At 41.2% G+C, this 27,783-nt stretch overlaps 2 protein-coding genes across 3 annotated transcripts; both read left to right on the forward strand.

Moving 5' to 3' along the window:
• Positions 1–377: 377 nt before the first annotated feature.
• acox3 (acyl-CoA oxidase 3, pristanoyl) lies at positions 378–27,783 on the forward strand. 2 transcript variants are annotated; one of them, XM_041964899.1, is made up of 19 exons: positions 378–443; positions 7,958–8,102; positions 9,281–9,378; positions 9,512–9,647; positions 9,835–9,909; positions 10,145–10,234; positions 11,357–11,500; positions 15,224–15,312; positions 16,990–17,086; positions 18,563–18,745; positions 19,360–19,482; positions 19,579–19,699; positions 19,788–19,910; positions 20,605–20,718; positions 20,937–21,052; positions 21,615–21,789; positions 21,881–21,948; positions 22,464–22,550; positions 26,282–27,783. In XM_041964899.1, exons 2-19 carry the CDS (start codon positions 7,983–7,985, stop codon positions 26,399–26,401), a joined length of 2,079 nt encoding a protein of 692 aa, XP_041820833.1. In that variant the 5' UTR covers positions 378–443; positions 7,958–7,982; the 3' UTR covers positions 26,402–27,783. The 2 variants fall into 2 exon arrangements, with proteins under 2 accessions (XP_041820833.1, XP_041820835.1); XM_041964901.1 differs by having other exon boundaries at positions 383–443; positions 7,977–8,102.
• Positions 1,803–4,883, forward strand: LOC121626910 (uncharacterized protein K02A2.6). The gene has a single exon (XM_041965657.1). It carries the CDS (start codon positions 1,803–1,805, stop codon positions 4,881–4,883), a length of 3,081 nt encoding a protein of 1,026 aa, XP_041821591.1.

Genomic DNA, 27,783 nt, shown 5'->3' on the forward strand with positions numbered 1-27,783 from the left:
GGGCATCAAAGAGAGACCTGAGACATGGCCAAGGAAACGCATCAGGACCTCATCGGTTTTCCTGCAGAGAAGCGTTTAGGCAACCATTATCCACCCAGACCTTCAAAATATAGGAACATGTTTAAATGGTTTCAACGTATGGCACGGTAGTTTAGTATTTAATCTTCACATCTACTATGTGGTAACATATGATGTTACCTGAATCAGAAAAAATGGATATGATATATATTTTCTGACTGTAAAGTTTCATCAGCGACCAACGATTGTCATTCACGTGTGAAGAGGGTGCTCTTATTCTGAAAGGCTCGAAAGGGAAGCATTACTGTTGCTGTTGGAGGAACGTTTGACACACGACGAACCTTCACTTGCATACAGACCGACCGGACAACTGCCGAAGAAGAAACTCGGCGGTGCCAACAGAGAAGGCTGGCAGCAGATAGAAGGTACGCCATGATTTATAGAGTCATTGTCAACTGTTTACAAAGACGTTTTAATGGCCTGGTCAATGACTTTAACTTGTGTGGGCAGCCTTTTAGAGTACAGAAAGCGACCGTCGTGTTGCTCCTCTGTCCGCAGTGAGCGCTTCAAACGCGGGTCAACATTAAGCCTTGAACTCTGCCCTGACTTGATAACAGCACAAGTACAAAGGTTACTGTCGTATCCATGGTGAACATGTACTTGAAAGGTATTATGGGATACACCGGAAGGAGGCTTCAGTTTAATAAATGGTTGCAACAGGAGATGGACGCGTGTGACCGAGTGTCATTATTATACTCATAGATTCAATTGTGAATGCTGAATGCTGAGCAAAAGCAGGTACACAACATTGGCGACGAGGAGTAAGACGGCGTTGACATAGTTAAATGTAAGTTTAGTTAGCTAATATGGAGAAATCAGGAATTCCGAACTTCGCATGCTACACAGAGCCAGCCACGATAGGTTCCAGATGGAAAAGATGGCTAACGTCTTTTGAGCTATATGCTGACGGAAAAGGGCTCATATTAGCCGAAGATTCTCCTGCTGCTACAAAGCAAAGGCGACGTGCACTTCTTCTACATCTAGCCGGACCAGACGTTCAGGATGTCTTCTCAACTTTGGCTGACACCGGCGAGCCAGCGGACTACCAGAAGACGGTCGATGCTTTGAACGCCTACTTCGTGCCTCAAGTTAATGCTGCGCTAGCAAGGCATGAGTTTCAAAAACTGCACCAAAAGCAAGGTGAGACTGTTCAACAGTTTGCTACACGCCTGAGGCAAGCAGTAAAAGACTGTGGCTATGGTGGCGATTCTGACAATCAGATTAGAGATGCAATACTAAGTAAAGGCACTTCTGAATATGTAAGGAGAAAACTTTTAGAAGAGGGTCGTGGACTGACGCTAGCATGTGCATTGGAAGTAGCCGCGCGCTGTGAGAGCATCGAGGAGCAAATGACTGCGATGTCAGGCGCTGCTAAAGCTACAGAGTCAGTCAATCAAATTTTCCAGAAAGGAAAAAGGGGGAAGCAAGTAAGTGGAAATGCAAAAGGAAAGCAAAACAGAGACAATAAAAACGATGGGAAATGCTATAGATGTGGTAATACTGATCACATTGGACGAGATCCAAAATGCCCTGCACGAGGACAGACATGTAACAAGTGTCATGGGAAAGACCACTATGCAAAGATGTGCCGCACAAAAAGCGCGAAAACGAAACAGACTGTAAATAATGTTGAGGATACAAATGAGGAGGACTTTGCGTTTGCTATTAATGATGGCGACATGCCCGAAAGACTCACAGTCTGTTTAGGGGGAGTGAATGTGAGAATGCTAATAGACTCTGGTGCAACAAGCAATGTAATGGGAGAAAATGCGTGGGAAAAGTTGAAGTCAGAGCACATAAAGTGTCGCTCCTATGTCCCTAAGACAGAGAGGAAACTCTACTCATATTCTTCCAGCCAGCCATTAGCAGTCAAGGGTGCATTCACATGTGACATTTCCATAGGCAACAAAACTGAACATGCTGAATTCATTGTAATCAGGGGAAATGGAGAACCACTGCTGGGGAAGGAAACAGCAACACGCCTGGGAGTGTTGAGAATAGGCACCAACATTTCTGCTGTAACTGACCTTAGGCATGTACTCCAGCAGCAGTATCCCGAAGTGTTTAAGGGAGTGGGAAAACTGAAAACAAGACAGGTTAAGCTGCACGTTAACCCAGAGGTGAGACCTGTAGCCCAGCCACTTAGGCGCATACCATTTAACCTCAGGGGGGCAGTAGAGTCCAGAATTAAGGAATTGGTGGACTTGGACATTATTGAACCTGTGAATGGCCCCACCCCATGGGTGAATCCAGTTGTGATCGTCCCAAAGCCTGGAAATGATGTTCGTCTGTGCCTTGACATGAGGCGGGCTAATGAGGCCATAGTGAGGGAACGCTTTCCAATCCCCACGGTGGACGAGCTACTCCAAGGCATGAATGGCTCGATCATATTCAGCAAGTTAGATCTAAAATGGGGTTACCATCAACTTGAGCTGACTCCCGAGTCACGTGAGATCACCACATTTGCAGTGCACAACGGGGTGTACCGATACAAAAGACTGTTATTTGGTGTATCATCCGCCAGTGAGCAATATCAGCATGAGATTGCCAGCGCTTTAGCTGGGATTGAAGGCGTGGAGAACATCTCAGATGATGTAATCATACATGCCGCTGACCAAGAGACACATGACAGGCGACTACATGCAGTCATGACGAGACTCAAAGAGACCGGGCTGACCCTGAACCCAGAGAAATGCCAGTTCAATATGGACAGACTGATTTTCATGGGGATTCTGCTATCCGAGAAAGGAATAGGGCCAACAGAGGAGAGAGTGCGTGCTGTGACCGAAGCAAGAGAGCCGGAGAACGCCACAGAGGTGCGTAGTTTCTTAGGACTTGTAGGTTACAGTAGCCGATTTATCCCTCAGTTTGCAACTCTGTCGGAACCACTGAGACGTCTAACACGGAAAGACACACCATTCAGGTTTGGACCAGAACAGAAACAAGCATTCAGTGCCCTTAAAGCAGAGTTAGCTAGAGCTACAACCCTAGCCTACTTTGACAAAGACGCACCAACACAGGTGATCGTGGACGCAAGCCCTGTTGGATTAGGTGCAGTGCTAGTTCAAAGTCAGAGGGGAATTAAAGTTCCAGTATGCTATGTGAGCCGCAGTCTAACCGATTGTGAACGGAAATACTCTCAGACAGAGAGAGAGGCACTAGGTCTAGTTTGGGCCTGTGAAAGACTGCATCCATACATCTATGGAAGGAAGTTCGATCTTGTCACAGACCATAAGCCATTGGAGGTGATATATGGTCCACGTTCCAAGCCATGCGCACGGATAGAGCGCTGGGTCTTGAGGCTACAGCCGTATGAATTCAAAGTGGTCCACATAGCAGGAAAGAATAACATTGCTGATCCACTGTCAAGACTGTTGACCGGTACAGTGAAACGAGTTCAACATGAGCATGGAGCTGAGGAATATGTCAGATTTGTGGCAGTGAATGCAACGCCGAAAGCACTCACCACTAAAGAAGTGGAAGGGGCATCAGCCATTGATCCAGAATTAGGTGAGGTACGCAAAGCCATTGCCACCGGACATTTTGAGAAATGCAAACAGTATGCAATTGTGGCAAACGAGCTATGTACGATAGGTTGTCTTGTTCTGAGGGGCACGCGCATAGTGTTGCCACAAGCCCTGCGAGCGAGAGCGCTTGCACTAGCCCATGAAGGACATTTGGGTATCGTTGGAACCAAGCAAAATCTCAGAACAAAAGTGTGGTGGCCTGGTATGGACAGAGCAGCCGAGAGACATTGCAAGGCCTGCCATGGCTGTCAAATCGTGGCTAAGCCTGACCCACCAGAGCCGCTAAGACCAACACAGTTACCTGATGGACCCTGGCGGGATGTTGCAGTCGACATTCTTGGACCTCTCCTGTCAAACCACTCCATCCTAGTGGTAGTGGATTACTTCAGTCGATACTACGAATACGACATCCTGACTACTACCACAACAGACAAGGTAATAGACAGCATGGAGACAATTTTTAGCAGACATGGACTGCCAGTCACATGCAAGTCAGATAATGGACCCCAGTTCAAGTCAGAGCTTTTCAGACAGTATTGCGAGGAAAATGGAATCACACATGTGAAAACCACACCAAAATACGCTCAGGCTAACGGAGAAGTTGAGCGGCAAAATCTGTCACTGTTAAAGAGAATTAGAATTGCTCAATCACATGGACTAGACTGGAAAAGAGAATTGAGGAAATATGTGACTGTGTATCGTGGCATCGCCCACACCACAACAGGCAAAAGCCCAGCAGAATTGCTTTTCAATCGCAAAATAAGAGGGAAACTGCCAGAGCTCATTGAGACTCACATGGACCAGGAGGTATGTGATCGAGACGCAGAACAAAAAGCAAAGAGCAAAATGTATGCAGACACGCGCAGAGGAGCACGGCAGTCAGAGGTCAGTGTCGGTGACACTGTACTCTTGAGACAAGACAAAACTGACAAGTTTACAACAACATTCAATGCAACACCACACAAAATCATCAGCAAGACAGGAAACAAGGTTGTAGTGGAATCACCAACTGGAGCACAGTATGCGAGAAACACCACCTTTGTCAAAAAGTACGAAGGAAATGGACTGAGACAAGACATGCTTTACGAAAGGGAGGAAACCAATGGAGCTGGGAACACTGATCACAGTGAAGCAACGCTTGAAGACGAACACGAGACAGTTGCGCAGACTCCGCCAGCAGGAACTGATTTTCAGACGCAGACACAGTCAGACATACCAGCTAGGCCACAAAGGGTCAAGCGAACACCCAGTAGATTGTCTGATTATGTTTGTGAGTGAGTTATGTGAAATGAGTTAAGTCTTGTGTTCATGAGATGGAAAAAAAAAAAAAAAAAAAAAAAAAGAAGGGTGCATGTCACACTGTTCATGATTTTTATTGTGTGATGGTGTAGTGAAATTTCCAGTTGAAAAAAAAATATTGCAGGTTATATTTTCTAGAAAGGAATGCATTTGTTTTACACAGGAGTTTACAAAGACACAAGTAAAAGAAGACAAGTGTATGTTTGATAAGTATGTTAATAAGGAATCTGCAGTTACTGATGTGTGGAAATGCTGTTTTTGAAAGCAGATAGTTTAAAGTATCCTGATATGGACACTGTTGAAATATAATGAGTTTAGTGGGACACAAGTTAATCCTAAATTCTAATTTTGGTTATTGTTGTAACCTAGAGTTTAATTCCAAGTAAAGGGGGGATGTCGTATCCATGGTGAACATGTACTTGAAAGGTATTATGGGATACACCGGAAGGAGGCTTCAGTTTAATAAATGGTTGCAACAGGAGATGGACGCGTGTGACCGAGTGTCATTATTATACTCATAGATTCAATTGTGAATGCTGAATGCTGAGCAAAAGCAGGTACACAACAGTTACTTTCAGTGAATGAGTGTTTAGTTGTTTTAGTTTCGACAGATAAATCCTCAGTGTCACACGAACCGGAGAGTTTTCTAATCTCTGTCATCTCTGAGTCTGAGCTGCTGCTGTTAGCCTCATGCTGGAGCAGAACATGCCCCACAGTTCCTCTGTGGTCATTTAATGAAACATACATGAATGAAGAAACATGCGACATGTGTGAGGATCAGCTGGACTAATGAATGTCTGAAAACTCAGTGCTGACTCAGGGACCTACACGATGGAAGTAGGTAGTGAAGTTGGATCATATCTGGTGATACTTTGCTTTTGTAGTGCAAAAAAACCTAATTTTATCAGGAAACTATTGCTACACAGCAGACCTGAGGGTTTTGGGGGGTCTGGGCCCAAGTAGCAGTTGCCTGCTTTGCCCTGTTGTCAGTCCAACTTTGGTACTAGTTAGTCTCGATATGAGCAATACAGTAATATTATTTATTATTTATATATATTAGTTTTTACAACTTTGAAGGTGCAATACATAAGATATAGCAGAACAGAACAGATCATAATAGTTCTGATGGTATGTAAGTGACATCTATGTATTGTGTTGCAGAGATATCTAGTGAAAGTAGTATGCTTACTGGCCAGCTGTGGCCCATCCTGTCTCCTAACACCACTTTGAACCTCAAGAAGCGATAATTCATTCGTGTAGTCCCCCTTAGTTTCAGCAGAGATGAATGTGAGATTGCTACTTTTCACAAGCTGTCTGTTTAAGTTTAAACTCACAGAATGTCAAATGAAATATTCATACACGTATTTGCCTTATTAAACAGAAAAATACAACTGCAAACCTTCAGAATTCAAGTTTGTCTCTTTTACCAAACTGAGACGAGCGTAGTTGCCAGGTTAACTCATCATAAAACACACTTCATTGCAACTCTCTTGCTTCGTGTTTCCAGCTCTGGTTTGGTTCTTTCCAGTTCTGGTTAGATATGAAAATATTCTGGCTCTACACGCTACTTTTAACACTGGTGATGATTGACCCTTCTCGTTATAGAAGACTTGTTCAGTGAAATGTAGGAACAGCAAACCCTCCAGCAAATATTATACTTCTTTGATGGTATACTATGCAGGATTTAAAAAAAACAACGACAATGTATAGACTCATACTAAAGTAATTCCTTTAAATTATCACTGAAATCATCATTACGTGCTAGAAGTGTGTGGCGGTGTATTTATATGCAGAGGCCCTGCTCTCTGCCTGTATTTTCTTACTGGAAAGGGACCAAGAAACTGGTGTTAACTTTTATCAGCTAGAGCTTTTAACGCTTTCTGACCCAGATCCTGGCATGACCCTAACAACCTCACCTTGCTCTGAGGACACCCACGCCTGGCTCATGGCCTGCCCTAGCCCATTCAATGGATAAAACCTCAAATGATAATTGCAAGTCCCAGAACATCCCAAAGGTATAGTCATTTTCCACAACAGCCATATCCCTGTCATAACTAATGAAAACCAGGATGTTAAATTTAAGAGCTACAGTTTAAGAAATTATAATAACATTATTCTCATTAAACCTTCCTCTACACCATCCCTACTACTGCTGAACCTCTGGCCTCCTGGTCATCAAGCAATTACTTTTTTTCAGTGATAAAGAAAATGAAAAAGTAAGAGTAACACGTTCCTCCAAGTGGTCCCTGAATGCAACACACATGCAGTGGTCGATAGCACGTCAGTGCATCATGGCGGCTAAGAACAAAAGAAGTTTTAGTTTTAGATTGTGGTGCTTGAGAGAAATTGACCAATGATTATTTTTTTTGTTGAAATAAAAGACAAACCATGTTCCCTTAGTTAATTTTTGGGAACGTGTTCACAGTGATGAAAAGGACTTATCTCAAGAATCATTACAGCTTGAAAAGTGCTAAACTGCATGAGCAAACCACTCTAATTTACAAGTCTTGCATAAATGAAGAATTAGGGGCATAGCTGCTATAGATATGACTCCAGATCATTAGTGCTAATGCATGTCGATGTACCTACACACCTCTCTGGTCACACGCTTGACCTCACCTTGACACGTGGTCTTTCTCTCTCCGACCTAGCTATCTCACAGCATCTACCTGTCTTTTCAGATGACTGCTTCTTTACTTTTAAGGCCACACCGTCTAGGTTTAATTCTAAAATCTACACTTCCTGTTGTATATGACCCAACTACCATTCATAAACTTGCTGAGAAGTCTGCTGTAACCACCACAGATCATCTGCTGTTCTAACAAGTTCAGTGACAATTTCTATCAATCTTGTACAAATATCCAATGTTTCACAAAAAAGCAAAAGGAGGGACAAAAAAAATGCAAAATTTCTTATTTTTCTTCTTCGTTGTTGCATGACTATTAAAATGTAGTATATAATATGTCCGTCACAGGGGTGTGACTGTGCGAGTACTTTTACTTTTCATACTTGAAGTACAATTTGCTGATAATACTTCTGTACTTTAACTTCAGGCCCCTTCATTTTGAACAGAAGAAGATGGCGCATGAAGTAGCTGACCCCCCCAGTGGCCCGCTGGATATCTACAGGAAAAAGGCCTCTTTCAACTGGAAGGATATGCTTTACTTCATAGAGGACGAGAACGTGCGGACACTCAAGGTAGCTGTCTGCATCAAATGCTCTCGTGGTTAGGACTAAATCTGTGAATGCCACTGGTTTTATTGTATATCAGCCCCATTGTGAAGACTCTTAGAAATAGTATCCAAAAATACACTGTAGCTGTGTAGCAATGCTCATGTAGACTTAAATATTAAATCAGAACAAAGAAACTACGACCATCAAACTCCATAACAGTGCATAGGTGAAAACATACTACTAATAACATGATACATAAATAAGTAATTGATTATGTTATCATGTTATGTTATGTTGTTATGTATGTCAGTTTAACAAAAGTTTTAAAGAGCGATCAATAACTGAATGAGGGGGCATCCTCTTTCACCCTCAGGTGGCCCTCTACTCTTCTAATCACATGTTCTATCGCCTAGCCAATGACTTCCTTGTCTGTGGCTGTTACCCCCGAGCCCAATGGTAAATCAAAGCATCTTAAAAAATAGATAATTTCATTTCCTAAAAAGGCTCGGTAATTTTCTAAAACAGATGGGTCACTGCTTTTCTAAACAAATGTCACAAAGGAGGCAGTAGTGCATTTACTGGGGGCTAGTTTTTGCCTGTTGTTTTTATCTTAACTGTGAAATTTTATTTTGTTCTGTAAAGCACCTAAGGTTTATGATGATGATGATGATGATTATAGTGAGTGAGTATTTGAGACAGTTATGTGTAGGATTTAGTATAAATGAACTACAGTGTGTGTTGATGGTAATGGCCATCCAACGGGTGCTGAATGATGTTCAGAGTAGGGATGAAGGAACATGTCACCCACCTCTCACTGGTAATTTCCGTTGAGACAACAATCTCACCACAAGGTCCATTAAGTAGCAGTTTTTGCTCTTTTAATCTTATCACATGATCTTCATCACTAGATGGAGTTCTCCAAGTTGCCATGGAATTGTAGAGCACCTGCTAAATGATTCTTGTGGACAAATTGTTTTCTCAACTGGTGTGTCCAAGGTGAAACAAATGAACATTTAACAATTAACATGTTCATACAAGCACCTTATTGGTAAAAATAAACTTTGAACAGCATCAGAAAATGATAAAAATGATGATAAAGTAACTTTTTGCATAACATTTAGTAATAAGATGTTTGATGCCCTGTGTTATCTTAATGTTTCTCTGCCTGACATATGCATTTTCTCTTCTTCTCTGTGCTGCAGCACCATGTGTTTAAAACACTGGAGAATGATCCTCTGTTTGCCCGCCAGCCCGGTGAAGATCTCCCCGTCGAGAAAATGAGAGAACTGACGTTCCTCAGGTATCAATATGATAGAAGGTTTCACCTTTTGTATCCACTGTAAACTCACATACACACCACAATTCAATTCTAGTTTCCACCAGTAATGTCCTCTGTACATACAGCAAATAAAGCTCCAGATAAAAATCCACAGGGTGAAGCAGCTCTTCCGCTACAACTTCATTAGCGTAGAGGATGTGATGGCCGACCCCTGGAAGACTGTGATCCTCAGCGATAGTCTGGGCATGTATGACTGGGCCCTTGCAGCGAAGTACTTTCTCAACCAAGGGGTGCGTATGCATGAGTGTGCACTGAAGTAGTGGCCTGAGTATCAAATGTGTTCTGTGATGTGATCTATTTGACTTTCCTGCCATTGCTCAACAGTGAGAGTGCTTGCTACAGTAGCATTGCTGTTTTTTTCCTTGTTTGTCATTGTCTCAGCCCAGTAAAAGATGCTAACAGCATTGTCTGTTTCAGATGTTTGGGGCGACCATTGCTAGCTCAGGATCAGGGAAACACAGCAAATATGTTGAAAACACTGAAGACATGACGGTCAGAGTTCAACACACCTTTATACTGTCGATAACTACAATTTATATTTATAGCAATGCTTGGTTCTTGGCTGTCTAACAAGAGCGGGTAGTGTCTACAGTGATGTTACATCGTCTTGTTGAAATCACTGCTGTACAGATTTTGCACTGATCTGCAGAACTGTTACTCCTGGCTGCACAGTCAGCAGGACATTACCATGAACCCAGAATTTGCAACTGCTTATATCTGTTTATAGACGTTTGGATGCTTTGCGCTGACTGAACTGAGCCATGGCAGCAACACCAGAGCCATGAGGACCACAGCAACATATGACCCCTCCACACAGGTCAGTGCACACACCACACAATGTATGTTTGTACGAATGTTGATCACATTTGCCCTTGGCAGCATTTTCCTAAAGTCATGGCCAGCAGGGCCATAATACCGTTAGAAGCATTAAAGAAATTTTTTTGGGGGGGAATTTTGGTTTCTTACATTGAGTTTATATCTATAAATACACACACATTACACATGGTAGATTTTGAAGACTGATTCTGATATTTCTCAGACTCAGCATCTATAATATCACTCCTTTAGGCTGAATAGACACACACTCAAACAAAATGAAAACCAAAGGAATTTACTATTTCTCCACCACAAGCTGCTGGCGAGGGGGAACTGTGGAGAGGGCTTTCAGCCTTCAGAGCAAAGCTACTCTTCTGACCCCTCTTCACAAGCGTTGCAAGCATTTAACCAAGAATTTTCCTTCTCAGATTGTTTCATTTTCAAATTTCTACAGGCAAAAATGTGTAAATGAGTTTAACACATTGGTTAGGAAAGAAAGGAAATCTGAAAAACATGATGGAGGAGCAGGGCTATTGGTGAATGTTTTTGCACATAGCACTGGTGCTACAGAAGCTGAAAGTTTTGTAGCACAGGCCACAAAATTGTGCTTGAGTTATAAATGTGTGTTACCATCTCTAAAAACAACCAAGTAGCACAGTTCATCACTTAAGCAGGCATGTGACTGGTGTTACATACAGGCCCCCATCCAAACCTTAACAGGAAATGTTCTCTGACATCTGATTTTGTTTAAATTTCCTCTTGCTATACTTTATGCTTCAAGTGAGCGGTAGAAATCTCAGCAAATCCATATACGTCATACACACAGCATTATTTGTATTAAATTCATATTAATCATACAGTACATCTGTAAAATGCTTTTCTCTTATTATTGGTTCACAGAAATAAACATGGGAAACATGGGGAAGTCATTGGGCCCCCTGCATACATAGTAACACCCCCTTTGACAAATATCACAGCTTGTAAAGGCTTTTTGCAGCCTTTAAAATTCCCACAAAGTTCTTGCGCTCCAACTGATCTGATAGATAGGAAAACTAAAAAATCCTGCATATTCTCAAGCACTTGTAACTGTAACTGAGTCAAACAGTAACTTTCCACTCTGTAGGAGTTTGTGATCAACTCTCCAGACTTTGAGGCTGCCAAATTCTGGGTGGGGAACCTGGGTAAGAATGCAACCCACGCTGTGGTGTTTGCTCAGCTCTACACGCCTGACCAGGTGTGCCACGGCCTGCACTCCTTCATCGTCCCGGTAAGACTCTGACCTTCAATCCCTGATCATCCATGTTACATTATCAGGTGTCGTGTTATCTGATGTTATGTCACACAGAAGTCTTATATTTACGTATATTATAGTGTTGTGTGCTCACTGCTGAAATTCTGCATTGGAAGCATTTGAAACAATACATTCACAAATCATTTTAAAAGTATTACATTTGCAGCTGAAACACTCATGGAGTTGAAGTGATGAAAGCAGAAGTTAAAAGTCACATTTTAGTCTTTTTATTTAGTTTTTTGTCAAGATTTAGTCAGCAGAATCAGATTTAATTTTAATCTAAGTTTAATCAGTATAGTCATAATATTTTAGCAGACTCAACTCAGCATCTTTGGAATACCACTGAGGATATCATGGTGGGTACATTTAGTTTGTTTCTGGACCCAAGGATCTCCTTTTTAGAGATAGAGAGAGAGGCAATCACACTAACAGTGAACAGCTCTAATAATATAACATAGTATATTACATATGTGATACAGGGATCCAGTGTAGAGCGACTAATATCGGAGACATATGATCTCTTTTCCTGGTTTTTGTCATGATTATGTATCACAGCGTTCTGGATCTGCTGGAGTGTATGTAGCGAGAACTGGGCCAGCCTGGAAGTAACAAATGCCTGGACTCATTTTTCTGCGTCGTTTTGAGACAAGCTGTGCTTGATTTTTGCAAAGTTACACAGATGAAAACAGGAAGTCCTAGTCTGAGTGCAGCAACCATGTCGCTCCCATTATCTCTGATTACTGCAAGAGTCTTGTCTTGCTGATATTCTCCATATTCGAGCGCACTGGTCAACACAAGCTTTGATAGGCCCATGTGGACGGGATTTGAGAGTAAGAAATATGTGTTCAGGTGAGTTCTGCACAGTGGAGAAGTAACATGTGCTTAGCTTTAGCATAGCTTTAGTTATCAGACATTGTTAAGGTTTATCAACTGACAAAACAGACTTTTTATATATTACTAAGGCCTTCTGCTGAGTTCGGCATCACGCTTCACTCAATAGAGTTCTGATTTAATAAATCAGCAGTTATGAAGATGTGTAAACTGTGTGGTTAAGACATATAGGCATTATCTTGGAAACATCACCTTTATTCACTTTACATGGAGCTAAAATGAATGCTGAATTGTGTTAAATGAGATGGTGTCTGGTTATGAGTCGTATAAAAATCAGAAATCATCTTTTAGAAGGAGTAGATGTTTTGTTGTAAGCTAGCACAACTCTGTTTAATTCAACAACATGTTAAAGGAGCAATGCAAGCTAATTGCTAATCTGCCCTGAATCAACACAGAACTAGAAGCTATACTAGCATTTTATTACAGTACATGTTACTGAATCAATCAACATACCTACCTGAGATTTACCTGGGCAGACACTATGGGATGGTGTGTCTTGTGTCGTTTCAGATTGGTTGTATAGGCACTCCTTCCTCAGTGGGAGCGATGCACTCAGTCTTTCTTTCAGTTTGTTGTGTTGAAAACAGCTGAACTGTTAGCTGATGAGTAATCATTGAGAAAATTTAAAGAGGTTAGATGAAATTTAAGAAATTAATTGAACCACCTCAGCATGACACTACAGCTATAGGCTGTTGTCATTCCCTGTAACCAGCTTATATGCACAGTGACAGTGACCTTTATCAACTTAAGTAAAGTGAATAAACATGAATACTAGGTTCAACAACTATGAGAGTTACAATGAACTAATTGCAGAGACATGCATTCATGGTGACTTAAACCACCAAGGCTGTACCACTATTGCCCAGTGTGACAGGATGCTGCATCACAGATAAGCCCAAATCAATGTTGTTACAAAAGGAACAACAGACTCACAACAAACTGTCATATTTGCTCATATGACTGACAAAGTACAAACATACTATACACATATTTATGTGGGAACATTTAATATATGCCGCTGTTACACTGCCACTGGTAGATGTTCCTTCCACGCACTTGCCTTAACATTGCTGCTGGTCTCTCATCTGCAGTCCCAGTCAGTGCCATTCAAAACTCCAGACAGTCTGGCGGGTTACTACTACGTCTCCTTTCCCTTGTTATCCTTAAATTGGCACCAGCCACCCGCCATACGTTCAACAGACTGGGTTGGTCACTGCCAAAACACTACCAATACGTGAAGCTGATGCACACTCTGCATCCATGCTGATGCATGGATCTTTCTGCTGAAGCAAAGTGAGAAGACAAGCAAGAGTTTCTCATTCAAAAATCAGTCATCAGTTCTGTTTTGAGCCCGGGCACGTCCAAGAGAGTTCTCACAGAGGCTCTGCGTTTAGCTGGAGAAGACAGCATTGGGGGATTGTTGTCTTAAATGTCTGAAACTGCAAGGGACGAGGAGGGAAACATAAACATGACATTCTCACAGCATTTAACAAGTTCCATATCTGGCCATGGATGTTGTCCAGTATGTCGCTGTGGAGTTTCTGGTACAAATGTCTCCCTGTGCTTGACCTCTCCCTGTGCTTGGGGCGCCTGATTGTTGCACAGTAAACTCAGAAATCTTGCCCTCTCAAGGGTGTCACAAAACATCAGCAACATGCTCAGAATCCTCGCTGGTGTTTTAATATGTGCTCAGATAGGTCCTTTGAAGCAACTCTCCTCTCAAAAACTGTGCCTAAGAATCTAGAACTATGTTGCCACCTTATTGTTGCCACATGAAGTAGACACCATTTGCAGATATCATCAGGTAGCTGCATGTCTTCAGCTAGACCACTGAACTGTGCAAATTAATCTACCAAATTAAGTTGACGTGCACTGCACTGTATAAATAAATCCATAGGAGCCCTCACCTTAACTTTACCTCATGTAGTTCAAATGTTCAGGTCCTTTGTATTTTGTCTGAAGTCTCAGTAAACACTTTCCACTTTGATTGTGGAAAGTTGGTACTCCAAGTCTTTGTTGTCCTTTGTCCTTCCAGAGAGGAAACAAGCTTGGCATAGTTAGCCTTGTCCTTGCTTTCATCAGGTCTGGTAAATGAGAGTTCTTGTTTACCCAGAACGATGACACATTCGATCAGCCTTTTTAATATCTCCTTATGTTTGTTGACTTTTTTCTCGTGGAGGCGTCTCCGAACATTTACAATAGTACTGTTGATTCTAAGTGTCCTGCTGTGGTCTGATGTCTCATTGCCACCTTGGTTAGATAATTCAGGTCTGAAAATCCAGCTCCTTGAAGGTGACATGCATAAGCAGTTGTCTTGTATTTCTGTTGTCTTAAATATGACATTGTGAGAGAGGATAAATTTGTCAACATTCGTGTACACTCTAGGTTTAATTATGATGTGCAGTATAACACAAATGCCTGAGCAGAGCATGAAAATCTGGCCACAGTTAACTGATTATCCACAAATACACATTTTAACAATGACTTTTAAATATGTCAGCTAGTCTGAAGAATATTGTAAGGAGAATGATAAATCTTCCCCACCCCAGCAACAGCCTGTTCCCACTGCTGTCATCTGCCAGGCAATGCAGATGTATCCACTGCTGCACCCCCAGACTGCAGACTCCTCACCTCATCCTCCGCACTCCACCATAAATGAATAGTATTTCTTGTGTACTATGAAAGGGCTAAAATTTTCATTTCATTGTACAGTCCTGTGTTATAGGACAACAAATACATGAACCCTGAATAGAACTGAATTTTAAATAAGATCATTGCAACTCAGTGTCTATAACATATGTGCTGCAGGTGAGAGATCCCAGGACCCTGCTGGCTCTGCCTGGTGTGCTTGTTGGAGACATGGGCAAGAAACTGGGCCAGAATGGACTGGATAATGGGTAGGCAACAGCACATTACAGAAACATCTTTTAATGAAACATTTTTTTACCCATTGGTCTGAGATGAACTGCTTTTTACAGTGGCCAATGTGGAGAAAACTACAAAATGACACAGAGGTATAAATGTTAGTGTGGTGGTCAAAAAAAACATACAAACAAAAAAATCAGAAGTCACTCACTAGCTGTCTCTGAAGTGGTGTGGATGGAGTTGGGTCAGCTCTGACTTGCTGATGGGCAGTTGAAGAAACAGTTTAACTAGTTAACTATTTATAAAACTTTAATACAAATTTTACTCTATTATAACATTGAAAGATCAAACTTAGCATGAAATGACTTTTTTCCATGTCAGTTTACCTACCATGCTTATTTATGTGTATAGGTCAGGATCAGGATCAGGATTGTTGCAAACTAGGTTATAATTCAAAGTGCTGTGGTTTTCTCCATACACCATCCACTGGTCATGTGAACATGTGTTCTCCAGTAAAGCCACTAGATGGAACTACAGTCATGGTTTATGTAGAGGAATGCAAGATTCTTGAAAACATTAGAGACTGATAGTAAAACAGCAGGAGAGGTGACTTAGACAAAGCAGTTTTCACTCATGTCGTTATTAAATAGGCTGTCCAATACATTGTGGGCACACAATTCAAAATATGGAGGAAGTCATATAATTTCAAAGCTCTTACGTTGCGTGCTGCACCTGAAATGGATTTTCAGGTGCAGATGACAGAAAATAAATCTTAAGTCATTATTCATTCACTGTTTTAGTAATTTATCTAAATAAATAATACAGCCAATTTAGTATTTGTTGGTTCATAAATCACAAACATTTCCTGGTTCTGACCTCTCTATTCCTCATGAGTGAAAAGAATGGGCGCTTATTTCTGCTAAAACTCAATAATAATAATATCAATAATGAAATTATTTGAACTGAGTTCTTATACAGCTTCTTTTGTTTTGGAAACATTGAACACTTTAAAACTGCAGCTGCTGTTCAGTGAAAAAACAGCTTCATAGAACAAAATGATTCCATTCCTTGTAAGTACGGCATCAAAAAGGCTATTATCCAAGTATCATCCTCTTTGATTTAATGATTTACTGTAGTTTATAAATTTGCTGCTTAAAGTTTAATTTCATTTTGGTTGTCTGTAAATGTCTTCTGAATTGTGCTATAAAAATACAATTATTTTTCACAAATGCTGGTCAAATTATAATGGTTGGTTACCATTTTACTCAGTAGTTTGACTTTTATTGTAGAAGATTCAGCATCATTTGTCTGATGCTCTGGCCTTGGCTGAATGTGAAACACAGTCTTTGACTCTCTATTTGGCTTTTTGGATGCCATCTCTTGTGAGGACTGCGTCCAGTGAAACTCTGCGTTAAGGTGGCAGAGATTCTACCAGGTTATGACACTGAGGATGAACTGATAATCTCTTGTTGTCTTTCTGCCTTGCATTTTAGTTTAGTTTTTGGTTTAATTTCAGTGCTTTGGTTCAATAGAATGCAGTAGAGGTAGCAAAGCTCTACTCTGAAACAGACACCACCACACTACGTAACTATAAAACGCATGTCGTGCTTTTGTGTTTCACACGCTGCCACGTTGTGTCTGTGGAACCAAACATAATTTTTCTGACTTGGCTCTCACATTTATTCTTTCATTGCCTTTTTACCCACCAGGTTTGCTATGTTTCATAATGTGAGGATTCCTCGGGAGAATCTACTGAATAAGACTGGAGATGTCACTCCTGAAGGACGCTATGTTACCCCATTCAAGGTTAGTAAGATTTCCACTGCTGGACAAAGAAAGCTTTCCAGAGACCAAGCATTCCAAGCACCAAGTCAAGTTCAACTGAAGCTGCATAACACAATACTTTAACAATGGATAAAATGATAATGTGTAATGTGAAAGGAGTCGTTTGTTGTGATGAATCAACAGCAAATTATCACCAACTCACCCCCCTCAGCTGTGTAGAGCTTTTTAGCCTCTTTCAGCTCATTGTTTTGGTGTTACAGGCCACAACTTTATGTTTTTTGTCTCAGTGCTCTCATGAGGTAATTACTCTTTGCTCTTATACACTGTAGAAGCCTCTCTGCTTCTTCTCTGCTTTGCTTACATTCTTTTGCTGATATCCTTGTTTTCTCTGCTAAAAGCTACAGAAAGTGGAGCTGGGATACTTATAGATCACTGGAACCATTTTTTATCTAATCTAATCTAAGGACAGGGATAAGATGATAAGATGATGATGAAGATTGAAACTCTGCATCAAATACATGAGAATGACAAATTCATTGATTCTGTTGCAGGTACTGTATATGGTGCTGAAATTGGAAAACATTTTTAGTCCCAGTTATCATCACAAAGCTCAAAATCATCGACATCGACAAACTCAGTATTTATGTCCATTTTGGGATCCTGTAGGAATAATAAATGATTTGGTACCAGAAAACCTGAGTTAAACCCAAAGATAACCGGCTAAAACAATTCTCTCATTTGACAGTCCTGACTGTTTACACTTCTCACGGGGTACCAAAGGAATTTTCCAGGCCTGATTGTCATTACCAGCAACCTTCTCACCACGTCCATGTAGATTTATCCCTTGAGAGCCATTAAAAACTGCAGCAGCAGTGAAAAGCGTGCATTTTGGTTTTTGCAAGGTTTGAACTGAATGACTGGTTCCTGTGGGAATCGTTACCAAAATAAGCATTGTATGGATTCATGGGGATTCGATTTGACACTTGAAAAGGGTCAGGTCACCAAAATGACAGTAGTTTTTAGTTCAGTTTTATGTGCACAGGTCTCCATGTCTGAGATTTCTGCCTTTGGCAGCAGCTGGGACTCAGGTGGTACAGATGGTTTTCTGTAATCTAGAGATGTTCTTGACAAGTTTGGGCCTATTTCAATGGATCTGTATCAGCTGAAATAAAGCTGATCCATCAGTGTTGCTCTCCTTTGCAAGGCTGACACTCATCATTAGCAAAGAGGGGAGTACAAAACATTCAGGTAGCAGCTTCTCCTTTCAGCCAGCGCTGACCCTTGCTTTCATAAGTTTAAATAACACACACCTCTGGTAGCAGATCACATCTGCTGCCTCTGCTTAACATTCATTCTCACACAAACTTGGTGACATACCGAAAAATGTTTTTTTGTTATTGTGGTTATAAAAATGTATTCATGGGGCTGGGCCTCACATGTCCTTTTTCATTATGTTGTTTTCCACTTCCTCTCCATTGTGTCTTTCCTGTCTTTCAGAACCCTGACAAGCGTTTTGGGGAGTCTCTGGGTGCTCTGTCAGGTGGCAGGGTGTCCATCACCAGGATGGCTCTGGTCAACCTGAAGCTGGCTTTGATTGTGGCCATCCGCTTCTCTGCCACCAGGAGACAGTTTGGACCCAAAGACGCAGAGGAGATTCCTGTTCTGGAGTATCAGTTACAGGTCAGAAGGGAGGGAATGGATTTTAAAGCAGATGTACCTTATCAAACGACGGAGCACCTTATTTAAGTTACAGTTATAAGTCACATGATATTACTAATTATTTTATTGTTATTCATGTTCACATGGGATTTTGAGCATGGCAGGAAACAGTGGTGCAAGTTAGAAAGGACAGGCCCCAGTGCAGGCTATTCAATTCCATTCAGTTTTATTTATATAGTGCCAAATCACAACCAAAGTTGTCTCAGGACAGCTTTTTATAGTTTCTTCATAGTTTTTATGGTTTATTATGGTTTATGTAGAATAAGACATAATTTAGGTTACTGACTCCATGTCAGAGGTGGATGCGCACATTTGAGGGTATATACACCAACTGATCCGTCATTGAAAATCTAGTAAAGGCAAGGTAGGGAGATAGAGAATGGGAGCGCTGCTTTGAAGCATTTCCACCACAGCTCTGCCAGAGGCCCACTTGCTATCGTCTGGGTCTCACACGTGATTCCGGCCCCCGTACAGCACAGGCCCCCATGCGGTTGCATTGTCTGCACTGTCTATAGCTACGCCCCTGGCTGGAAGTGTTATCACAAATTCATTCGATGTTTTGCTTGTTGTTTCAGCAATGGCGTCTGATCCCGTACCTGGCAGCAGCATATGCTCTTGAGCACTTTTCCAAATCCATCTTCATGAACTTTGTTGAGTTCCAGATTGGACAGATGATAAAGGACAAGAGTGACAGACAAGTCAGTAATCATGAGGGGCATTTGTGTGTGTCTATATCCAGAGTTATCATACTCTGTGAACTGTCGTCTTATATATCTGCTGTTTGCATGTTCCAGGCAGAGATGGGCAGAGAGATTCATGCCATAGGCTGTGCCAGTAAACCACTGGGCTCGTGGACCGCTCAGAGGGGAATCCAGGAGTGCAGGGAGGCCTGCGGTGGACATGGATACCTGGCCAGTCAGTATCAAACCTATAGATACTCAGACACACACACACAAACACACACTCAGAGACCTGTCTAAGTCAAGTTTTCTCTCTCTTTCAGTGAACCGGCTGGGTGATCTGCGTAGTGACAATGATCCAAACTGCACATATGAAGGAGACAACAATGTCTTGCTGCAACAGACCAGCAACTACCTGCTCAGCTGGCTCCACGCCAAACACCATGGTCAGTCCCTTATGCATCACAAGGTTTTATTGGTGTCAGTTGTAGGTGGCTGTGAAAGTTGAGTTCTGCACATGGGTTGTGCTGATTGCCGAACACTGAAGCACTGCGAGTAGCCGAGCTTGTATGTCGTTTTATCCTGTACGTGGCAGTATGGGATCAGACATTACTGCATCATGACCATCCACCACCTCTTTTGCAATAAAGTGAGCAGTTGAGTCCCTTAAACCTTCAACCTGCATTCATATGCATCATCTAATCTTATCATTTACAAGTAGTTTTTAATTTTGATATAAGGCTGTGTGGCTTTTGCACTGTTATTCACACTCATACGCAAATACATAATTGTGCGTGGAAGAAATTTGCGTTCTGCTGTCACACCAATTTTGAATGATTCCTTTTTCATGTTGTGACTGATGATCACAAGATATTGTTTTCTTCAGCAACACAGGCTTGACGTTGCTTTATCTTCTCCATTACAGGAAATATGTAAAACAAACGAAATGTTTGTAATTATGGAAACAGAGCCATGTCCTTTTTCTGGGAATGCCATGCTGTCAGGCATTCCAAAAATAGAGACCCAGTATTTTTGAATAACATCAGACAATCCTAATGAAACAACCCTGAACTACTTTATGTTTAAGGGTGAGCGTAGGAACTCCCATTGAGTTTTGGCTGCTGTGTTGTCTGGTTTCAGATGGTGTGCGGATTGTGTCTCCTCTTCACACTGTGGATTTCCTAGATGATTACCACAAGACCCTGGAGAGCAAGTTTACAGCAACAACGGTGGAACAGTGTATGGACTCCGCAGGTATTCCAGTATTTGAGCCCTTAATTGTAAAATCATAGAAATGACACACAAACTGCAAGTCCTGCCTGCTTTGATAAATTAACTGCATGTGTCTGGCATAGATCACGTCTTTGTTTAAAAAAAACTGATGCAAAAGCCTGTAAATCTGTAAGCTTGTAATTTTTCTGAGGTGATGGTCACATTTAACAGTTCTATAATTATTTGTGATACAAAATCAGTGCCGGTGGCAGCCTACAAGTGGCTGGTGTGCTTCCTGCTGGAGGAGAGCCAGAAGAGACTTGAACAGCAGAGGGCTTCAGGAAAGGATGAGTTCGAGGCCCGTAACAACAGCCAGGTAAGACACACACACACACACACACACACACACACACACACACACACACACACACATATAGACAGGGCCGGGGACGGGACAGTCCCGTTCAGGACCGGACATGTCCTGCGTTGTCTGTCGTCTCACGTGGACTCACATTGGCAGTTGACTCATGTCTGCTTGTAAATTAACAGGGCAGAATGTTGATTTTCATCTGACGGTGTGATTTTGAATTAGGTTTCTTACTTTTTGAATAAAATCTGGAAGGTCAGGTGTCTTTTTTGTTTAAGCTAACCTACTTTCAGTCTTTGTTAGGTACAATGTACCAGAGATATTACTGCGTTGGACACACAGATTAATGCACAAAAAGATAAAAAGGACATCCTTTAATGATTAAAAACACGTTATTTAATGTGAGCTCTCGGTTGTTAGTCAGTGAGTACCACATGACATAGACATGGTTAGATTATGATAAGAATGGCTTCATGCACATTGTACTGTACTTGTGTACTTGTTTTTGGCAGAAATAAAAGGGGTGTTTGCATGTGTGTGTATGTTTGTGTGTGCGTATGTGTGTGTTTAGGTTTACTATTGCCGTTCCCTGGCTTTGGCCTACATTGAATACAACTGCCTCCAGAGATTTCACAACCTGACTACTGATCAGGACACACCAGCTGGTCTCAGACCTGTACTAAGCAAGCTGTGTGCCCTGTATGGGCTGTGGAGCCTCAGCAGCCACATGGCCATACTGTACCAGGGTATGTACTATAATTTGTATACTGGGTGCATAAATCTAGATAACCAGTTCCACTGTATTGATATTTGTAACACAGGTTTGTTCCTGTACAGGTAACTACATGAGTGGAGGGAAGCCTGCAGAGTTAGTCCAAACAGCCATTCTCATTCTCTGCTCCCAGGTACAGAGACTTTGTGTCTTTCTGTCTGTCTCACTCTTTGTTAATGTCACCATTTGCATAACTCACGGCTGTTTTTTCTTATAAGTAGATGAACTGGAAGGCACTGTAAACTTGTCATTGAGTTACAGTACTCTCGACAGATGTGAACCAGAATTTTGTGATTCACCCTACTGTGTGAATCACAGCCCTCTACTGACCCATTTAAACAGAGCTGTGGGCCTGAGTCATACCACTTGGACCTGAGTCAGACTTGAGTCAGAGTCATGATTTAATAACACTTCATCTTAATTGATATTTGTATATGTGTTTTAATTTTGCAGTGTAGATAATACAATATAACACACCATCCTCTGTATTTCCTAGTTACACTGTATTGTATTGTGCTTATTGTTAGCACCCTTCCATACTTTGTGTCTTCATAAAGCTGAGGGATGAAAGTTCTCTCTGGTAGATGCTGCTCCTCCACCTGACTTCTGGTCAGTCTTATCTGCTCTGTCTCTGTGTCTCTCCTCCAGCTGAAGGATGATGCAGTAGCATTGGTGGATGTTTTTGCACCTCCTGACTTCATTCTCAACTCACCTATTGGCAATGCTGATGGACAGGTAAAGACATGTGAACGCCTAAAGCCTAATTACACCCCGGAAAAGACATTTTTGGACCTCCAAATCTTTGTGAACCAGCTAAATCGCAAAGAAAACACTTTTGCTCTATGAATGACCATTAAACAAGCTTATAACAAATAACTTTATTCTGAAGGAACTGAGGGCTCTCAAAGTATTGTTTTAGCATTAGAAATATAAATAATAATCATTATTGTGCTCTTTGTGCTTTTTGCTAAGAATTATTGTGCTTTGATTACCTTAGAATGAGCTTTTTCTATCGACAGAGGTGTTTTAACCGTAACCCTGAATGGACAAACTGAACACTGGCTCTAGAGAGCGCCTTTGGTGTTTTTTTGCCAGTTTCATGGCTACTGTAAGTTTTCCTACATGCTTGGGAGAGGAGGGATGAGGCGAGGTGTAAACATTCTATAATAGTTGTTTGAAATTGATGCATTTTTTAAGTGATTATGTTTCAGCAAAATCTGTAATAATTCTAGTGGCACACTGCAGACTCCATACAAACCCTTTGTTATGGATACCAACATACAGTGCACACAGTGCTTTTTGTCAGTTCAATTCCACATGCTTTATTAACATTCAAGTTAAGAACAATGTTGCCAAAAATAGCTGATAATGAGTATAAATTGTAACTAAATTGTGTTTGCTTTTATGAACTGTCAACTGTGCACACAAACCCATGGTCATGGTTTGATTACTGAGTCACTGTGACCAGTAATCTGAACCATGCAGTTGTTTCTGCCTCCCTGTCAGTCACTTCCCATTCCCATATCGTCCCACTCTCTGACATAATTTAGTCAGGTTAAATCTCATTACTGGAGGGCTTTGGCTGCTGTCTCTCCTCTTCCAGGAAAACCCACATAGTGTGGTGATCAGCCAAGTCATAAATTGTGTTCGACAATGATGATCCTCTTTGTCTTCAACTAGTGTTTGTTTTGTCTGAGAAATGACAACATCACACAAACCCACACTGTATTCTGTTACTCTGTGTCAGCTTCAGGGTTTGTCATGTTTATTTTAGCAGCAAAATTGGTCTAGATGTTTTGCTGTATCTGGAATATTTTGCAAGACTGAAAAAGTTTGTAGTTTATAAGGAAACTTTCTAATATAATAACTTACATTCTGTTTCTCCTTTCTCCTTCATCCTCCTAGCTTGGAAAACATTTACAAGTCACGTACAACAAAGTCTCTCTGGGTGTCTTAATTATGGATAAGTCAGACATAAAGATTTAGAATAAGAGCAAATTAGTGATGAGCAGAACTATGAGGAAAATGCTTTACCAGGCAATGTGTCTGAGGTGCAACTGGCTGACTTTAGCATGGCTCCTGATTTATGCCAGTTGTCCCTCTATCCTGAGAGAAAACATTGTAACAGTTTCCATCCAGAATCGAGTAAACAGATTCTTTATCATTGATGAGACAGTAAGTCATCTGCAAATCAGAAAAGCTTATCCTTCTCTCTTCAACTTCTTTTATATGTGGGTTGTTTTAAGTTGGTATAGCAAGTGGTTCCAGTGCTATTACAAATAATAGCACAGGCTACTGCAGCAGCATGGTAGGAACTAAATCAGGGGACTTTACAGAGAGGTCAAGGCAATCACTGTTTTCATTTCTTTTTCAAATTCTTAGAAAACTGCATTTCGCACCGAAAGAGCAGTGTTGATATGTAAATGTAAATGCAGTGGACTGGGGGTGCCGTTTTCCTCATTGCCTTTGAATATTGTTCACTTTAGAGCAGGTTAAGTCTTTAAAAATGAAATGTCAAACAGCTTTTGGATTTTCATTTTAACATCAAACAGTCATAAAGGTATGTGAAAATGCATTTTCATTACATTTTTTACTCCAACAACACATAATACATAAATGGCAAATTAGAATGCAATTGTGGAATTACATTTTCATTTTCAAGTTTACATTATCCTTTTAATATAGTCCCCTATGGGCTCCCATATAACAAGCTCTGGGTCTTGAGCAGCTTGTAAATTCTTTGGTTCACTCCTATTTCTACCAGTGGAGAAACATAGCTAAACTCAGGCCCATTGTTCCTAAAGCTGAGATGGATGATGGATGATTATACATGTGTTAATTTCCTTCTGTCATGATTACTGCAACTCCGTGATAGTGATGGTGAATGTTTGTCTCTGTTAGTCCTGTGGTGAACTGGCGACCTGTCCCCAGTGTAACCCGTTTCTTGCCTCATGTCAGCTGGGATCGGCTCTTGATGGATGGATGGATGGAAAGCTTATATCTCCTGTTGTATGCATGTGCAACTAGTTGCTCCAATGCAGTCTGGAAACACAATGGAGGCACAATATACACACAAACACACATTCAGTCAGCTCCTGACCATGCTCATGTGTCATGTCCTTCTCATCCCCCTTCCTGTAAATTTAACAACACCAAATAATCCAAAAAGACAAACAGTGTGAAGTCAGAGTTACTCAGCCAAGTTTCTCAGCAACCCATCCTGCTGTGAATCACTTCTGCTCAGCTGTGGTCTCATGCAAATACATAGTGAGGTGCCAAGCCATAATTAATCAAATCTGTTTGGGTTGTTTGTCTGAAATCAGGAAGAGATATGACATTTGGAAGGGAAATCTGTTTATAGTGTGCTCAAGATGATAGCTTTGCTTCTAATTATGGTTGGTGCAGATCCAACAAGTAGTTTCATTGCAGGTTTTTAATGTCTTGTCAGACAGGAAGTGATGATGACAACTCAGATTATTCAGGGGGGGAAATGCTTTCATGTCAAAACATACCTAAAGAAGTCGAACCACACCATGACCAAAAGGTCACTGGTTAATCCCCCTTTTCTTCTAGTGTTAAACACGTGCTGTTGTTAAGCCCTCAGACTCGACACTGAAGCCCTAAGTATCTGCTCAACAACTTTAAACAGACCATATTTACATGGCATTTTCCTCTGACATCATGCTAAGTGGGGAAAACTCAAATAATGCTGTCAGAAGGATAAAGTTGTACTACTGTGAAACTGGAAGTCATATCAACGTATGGAATCTGACAAACCGTTATAATTTCACTTCTTTGTGATTTATGAGCAACTGAAAAGACAATGGATAGTGAAAATCTGCAGGGACATCAGGTCATATTTCAAGGTAATAAAACATATTTGATGACCCATTAGCTACCTTTAGACAACAGCTAATGTTAGCATTCAGCCACTTCCGAGCTAACGTTACCGTTTGATGCCATAGGAAAGGCGTTAATACTGAAATAGCAATGCGTATCTTGGACACATTATTTAAGCCTGGAAATAAAACACACCGGAAGCAATCAATAATTCCAGCCTCTTCATGCCACACAAAACAGTCACTGTAAAAGTGCTTGGAACAGACACAGAAACACCTCAAATATACCTATCAAACCAAAAACCTGTGCAATTAAAACTGTGCAGCCTGTAGGGGATTTACATGTACACTGTCGTGAATGACTAATGGAGGTCATGTCATTTGTAGACACTGGCCTGTGTCCTGGACCTCTGCATCGACTGGCATTACAACAGAGAGGTGCATTAGGAAATGGTTCAAATGGTATTTGAGCAAAAAGAGCGTACTTTAGGGGGGATACTGAAACTGGACTAGGTTACAAGAAACAGGATATGAATAGGATATGGATCTGAATCAGGACCTTTTTCTCAACAGTGAGCATTTAAAAACACTTTCTCTGACTCATCTCGTTGTTTCTCCTTCACGCAGCTTTACAAGAACCTGTGGTCAACGGTGATGCAGGGTAGCCAGGTGCTGGAGCGGCCATCCTGGTGGAAAGACTTCTGCTCAGACAAGCCTGTGGTCGGATCCCTCCGTCCAAAACTCTAGAACCCAGACGCACTCTCAGCCACCACCCTGGACGTGGACAACTACAACAACTTCCAACTATATAATGGACAATGTAATGTCCATATGTACAGGAGTGCTTGCCAAAAACCCCACAGTGCAACACTGCACCTGTCAGTTAAGGCACAAAGTGAAGATAAATCCAGAATCCAAGATAAAGTGTCCAGAATCTTATATGCACCCTGCCAAGTGTGTATTATGTAGGGAATAGGAAATGGGTGGTTTTGGACACAGTCCTGGACAAAACCAAAAACCCTGAAATTCTTACAATCCTACAAATCCTGTACACTCTTAAAAAGTAGTCAAGAACCCTTCCATCCTAACACACAGTCACACTGATGGAGATAATGCCCTGTCACTGCTCTCTCATTGGCTGACGTTAACAGCCAGAGAGCAGCGGTGACACATCACCAAAAACCTTAAACACCAACAGCTCATTTGTCTTGAATGCACTACTAAACAAACTTCCGCCAGTGAAAGCTGAGTTGCAGCTGTAGCTGACAAACTAATTAGCTAGTAGAACAGCTGCTGAACTGCTTAAAAACTTACTTGCAAATGACATTGTTCAGTTTAGAGGTTAAATGATGTGATCCTTATGCTTCAACACCACTGCTAACATCACAGTCTGGCCTACAGCTACCAGCACACATGTCTGAGGAAATCTGGATACTGCGTTTCATTCCAATGTACTCTCAGGGACTAACCAGGCACATGCTCCAAAAAAGTCTTTCAGACTTGCTGAGCCAGCTGACTAAAGGGCTCCCTGCACACATGAATGGCACAAAAATAATTTACTCATACAGTTTTTGTGAAACAGTTTTGGTTTTTTTTTCTGTTGGGATGACTTTTGAGATTTTAGTTAGACTTTGAATAATCTTTTCTTGTATCTTACCACGCCATAGTTAGAGGTCCTGGATATGATGGATTAATTTTGTAATTATACATTTACAAAAGAAATGATATAGTGATCAAAAAAGTGCAGGATATCTGTTTCACTGTAAACGTTTGTGTGCCTGACAGTCACTAACATTGTTCCATAGCATGTAAACTCTGATTCTGTGAATTATGTATGTGAATCATAACCTTGCCTTTTTTTTTGTTTCACAAACAGCATTAAGGCTTTTTTTTAAATAGAATTCCTGTGCAGTTACGTTTCAGTTAGATTTTAAATTCATCTTTATGGCCATATGAAATACCACTACAAGTAAGCCAAGGACTAACACAATGTAATTTTGCAGTGTTAACATTGTGAAGTCCAAATGATCTTGAATGTATATGATCTATTCATGGTCAATAAGATTTTGAGCTTTTGAAAAGATTAAAAATAATTGCCTGTCGTTGTGTATTGCTTATATGTAGTAAAG

The sequence above is a fragment of the Chelmon rostratus genome, chromosome 23 (genome assembly GCF_017976325.1).
Source record: "Chelmon rostratus isolate fCheRos1 chromosome 23, fCheRos1.pri, whole genome shotgun sequence".
NCBI classification, from domain to species: Eukaryota; Metazoa; Chordata; class Actinopteri; order Chaetodontiformes; family Chaetodontidae; genus Chelmon; species Chelmon rostratus.

Bases quoted from the DNA above. Each gene is read 5' to 3' on its own strand.
- acox3 (XM_041964899.1), top strand. From the start codon at position 7,983: ATGGCGCATGAAGTAGCTGACCCCCCCAGTGGCCCGCTGGATATCTAC. The intron at 10,235-11,356 runs GTCAGTGCACAC...TCCACTCTGTAG, and splicing joins CATATGACCCCTCCACACAG to GAGTTTGTGATCAACTCTCC. The intron at 22,551-26,281 runs GTAAAGACATGT...TCCTTCACGCAG, and splicing joins TTGGCAATGCTGATGGACAG to CTTTACAAGAACCTGTGGTC.
- LOC121626910 (XM_041965657.1), top strand. From the start codon at position 1,803: ATGCTAATAGACTCTGGTGCAACAAGCAATGTAATGGGAGAAAATGCG.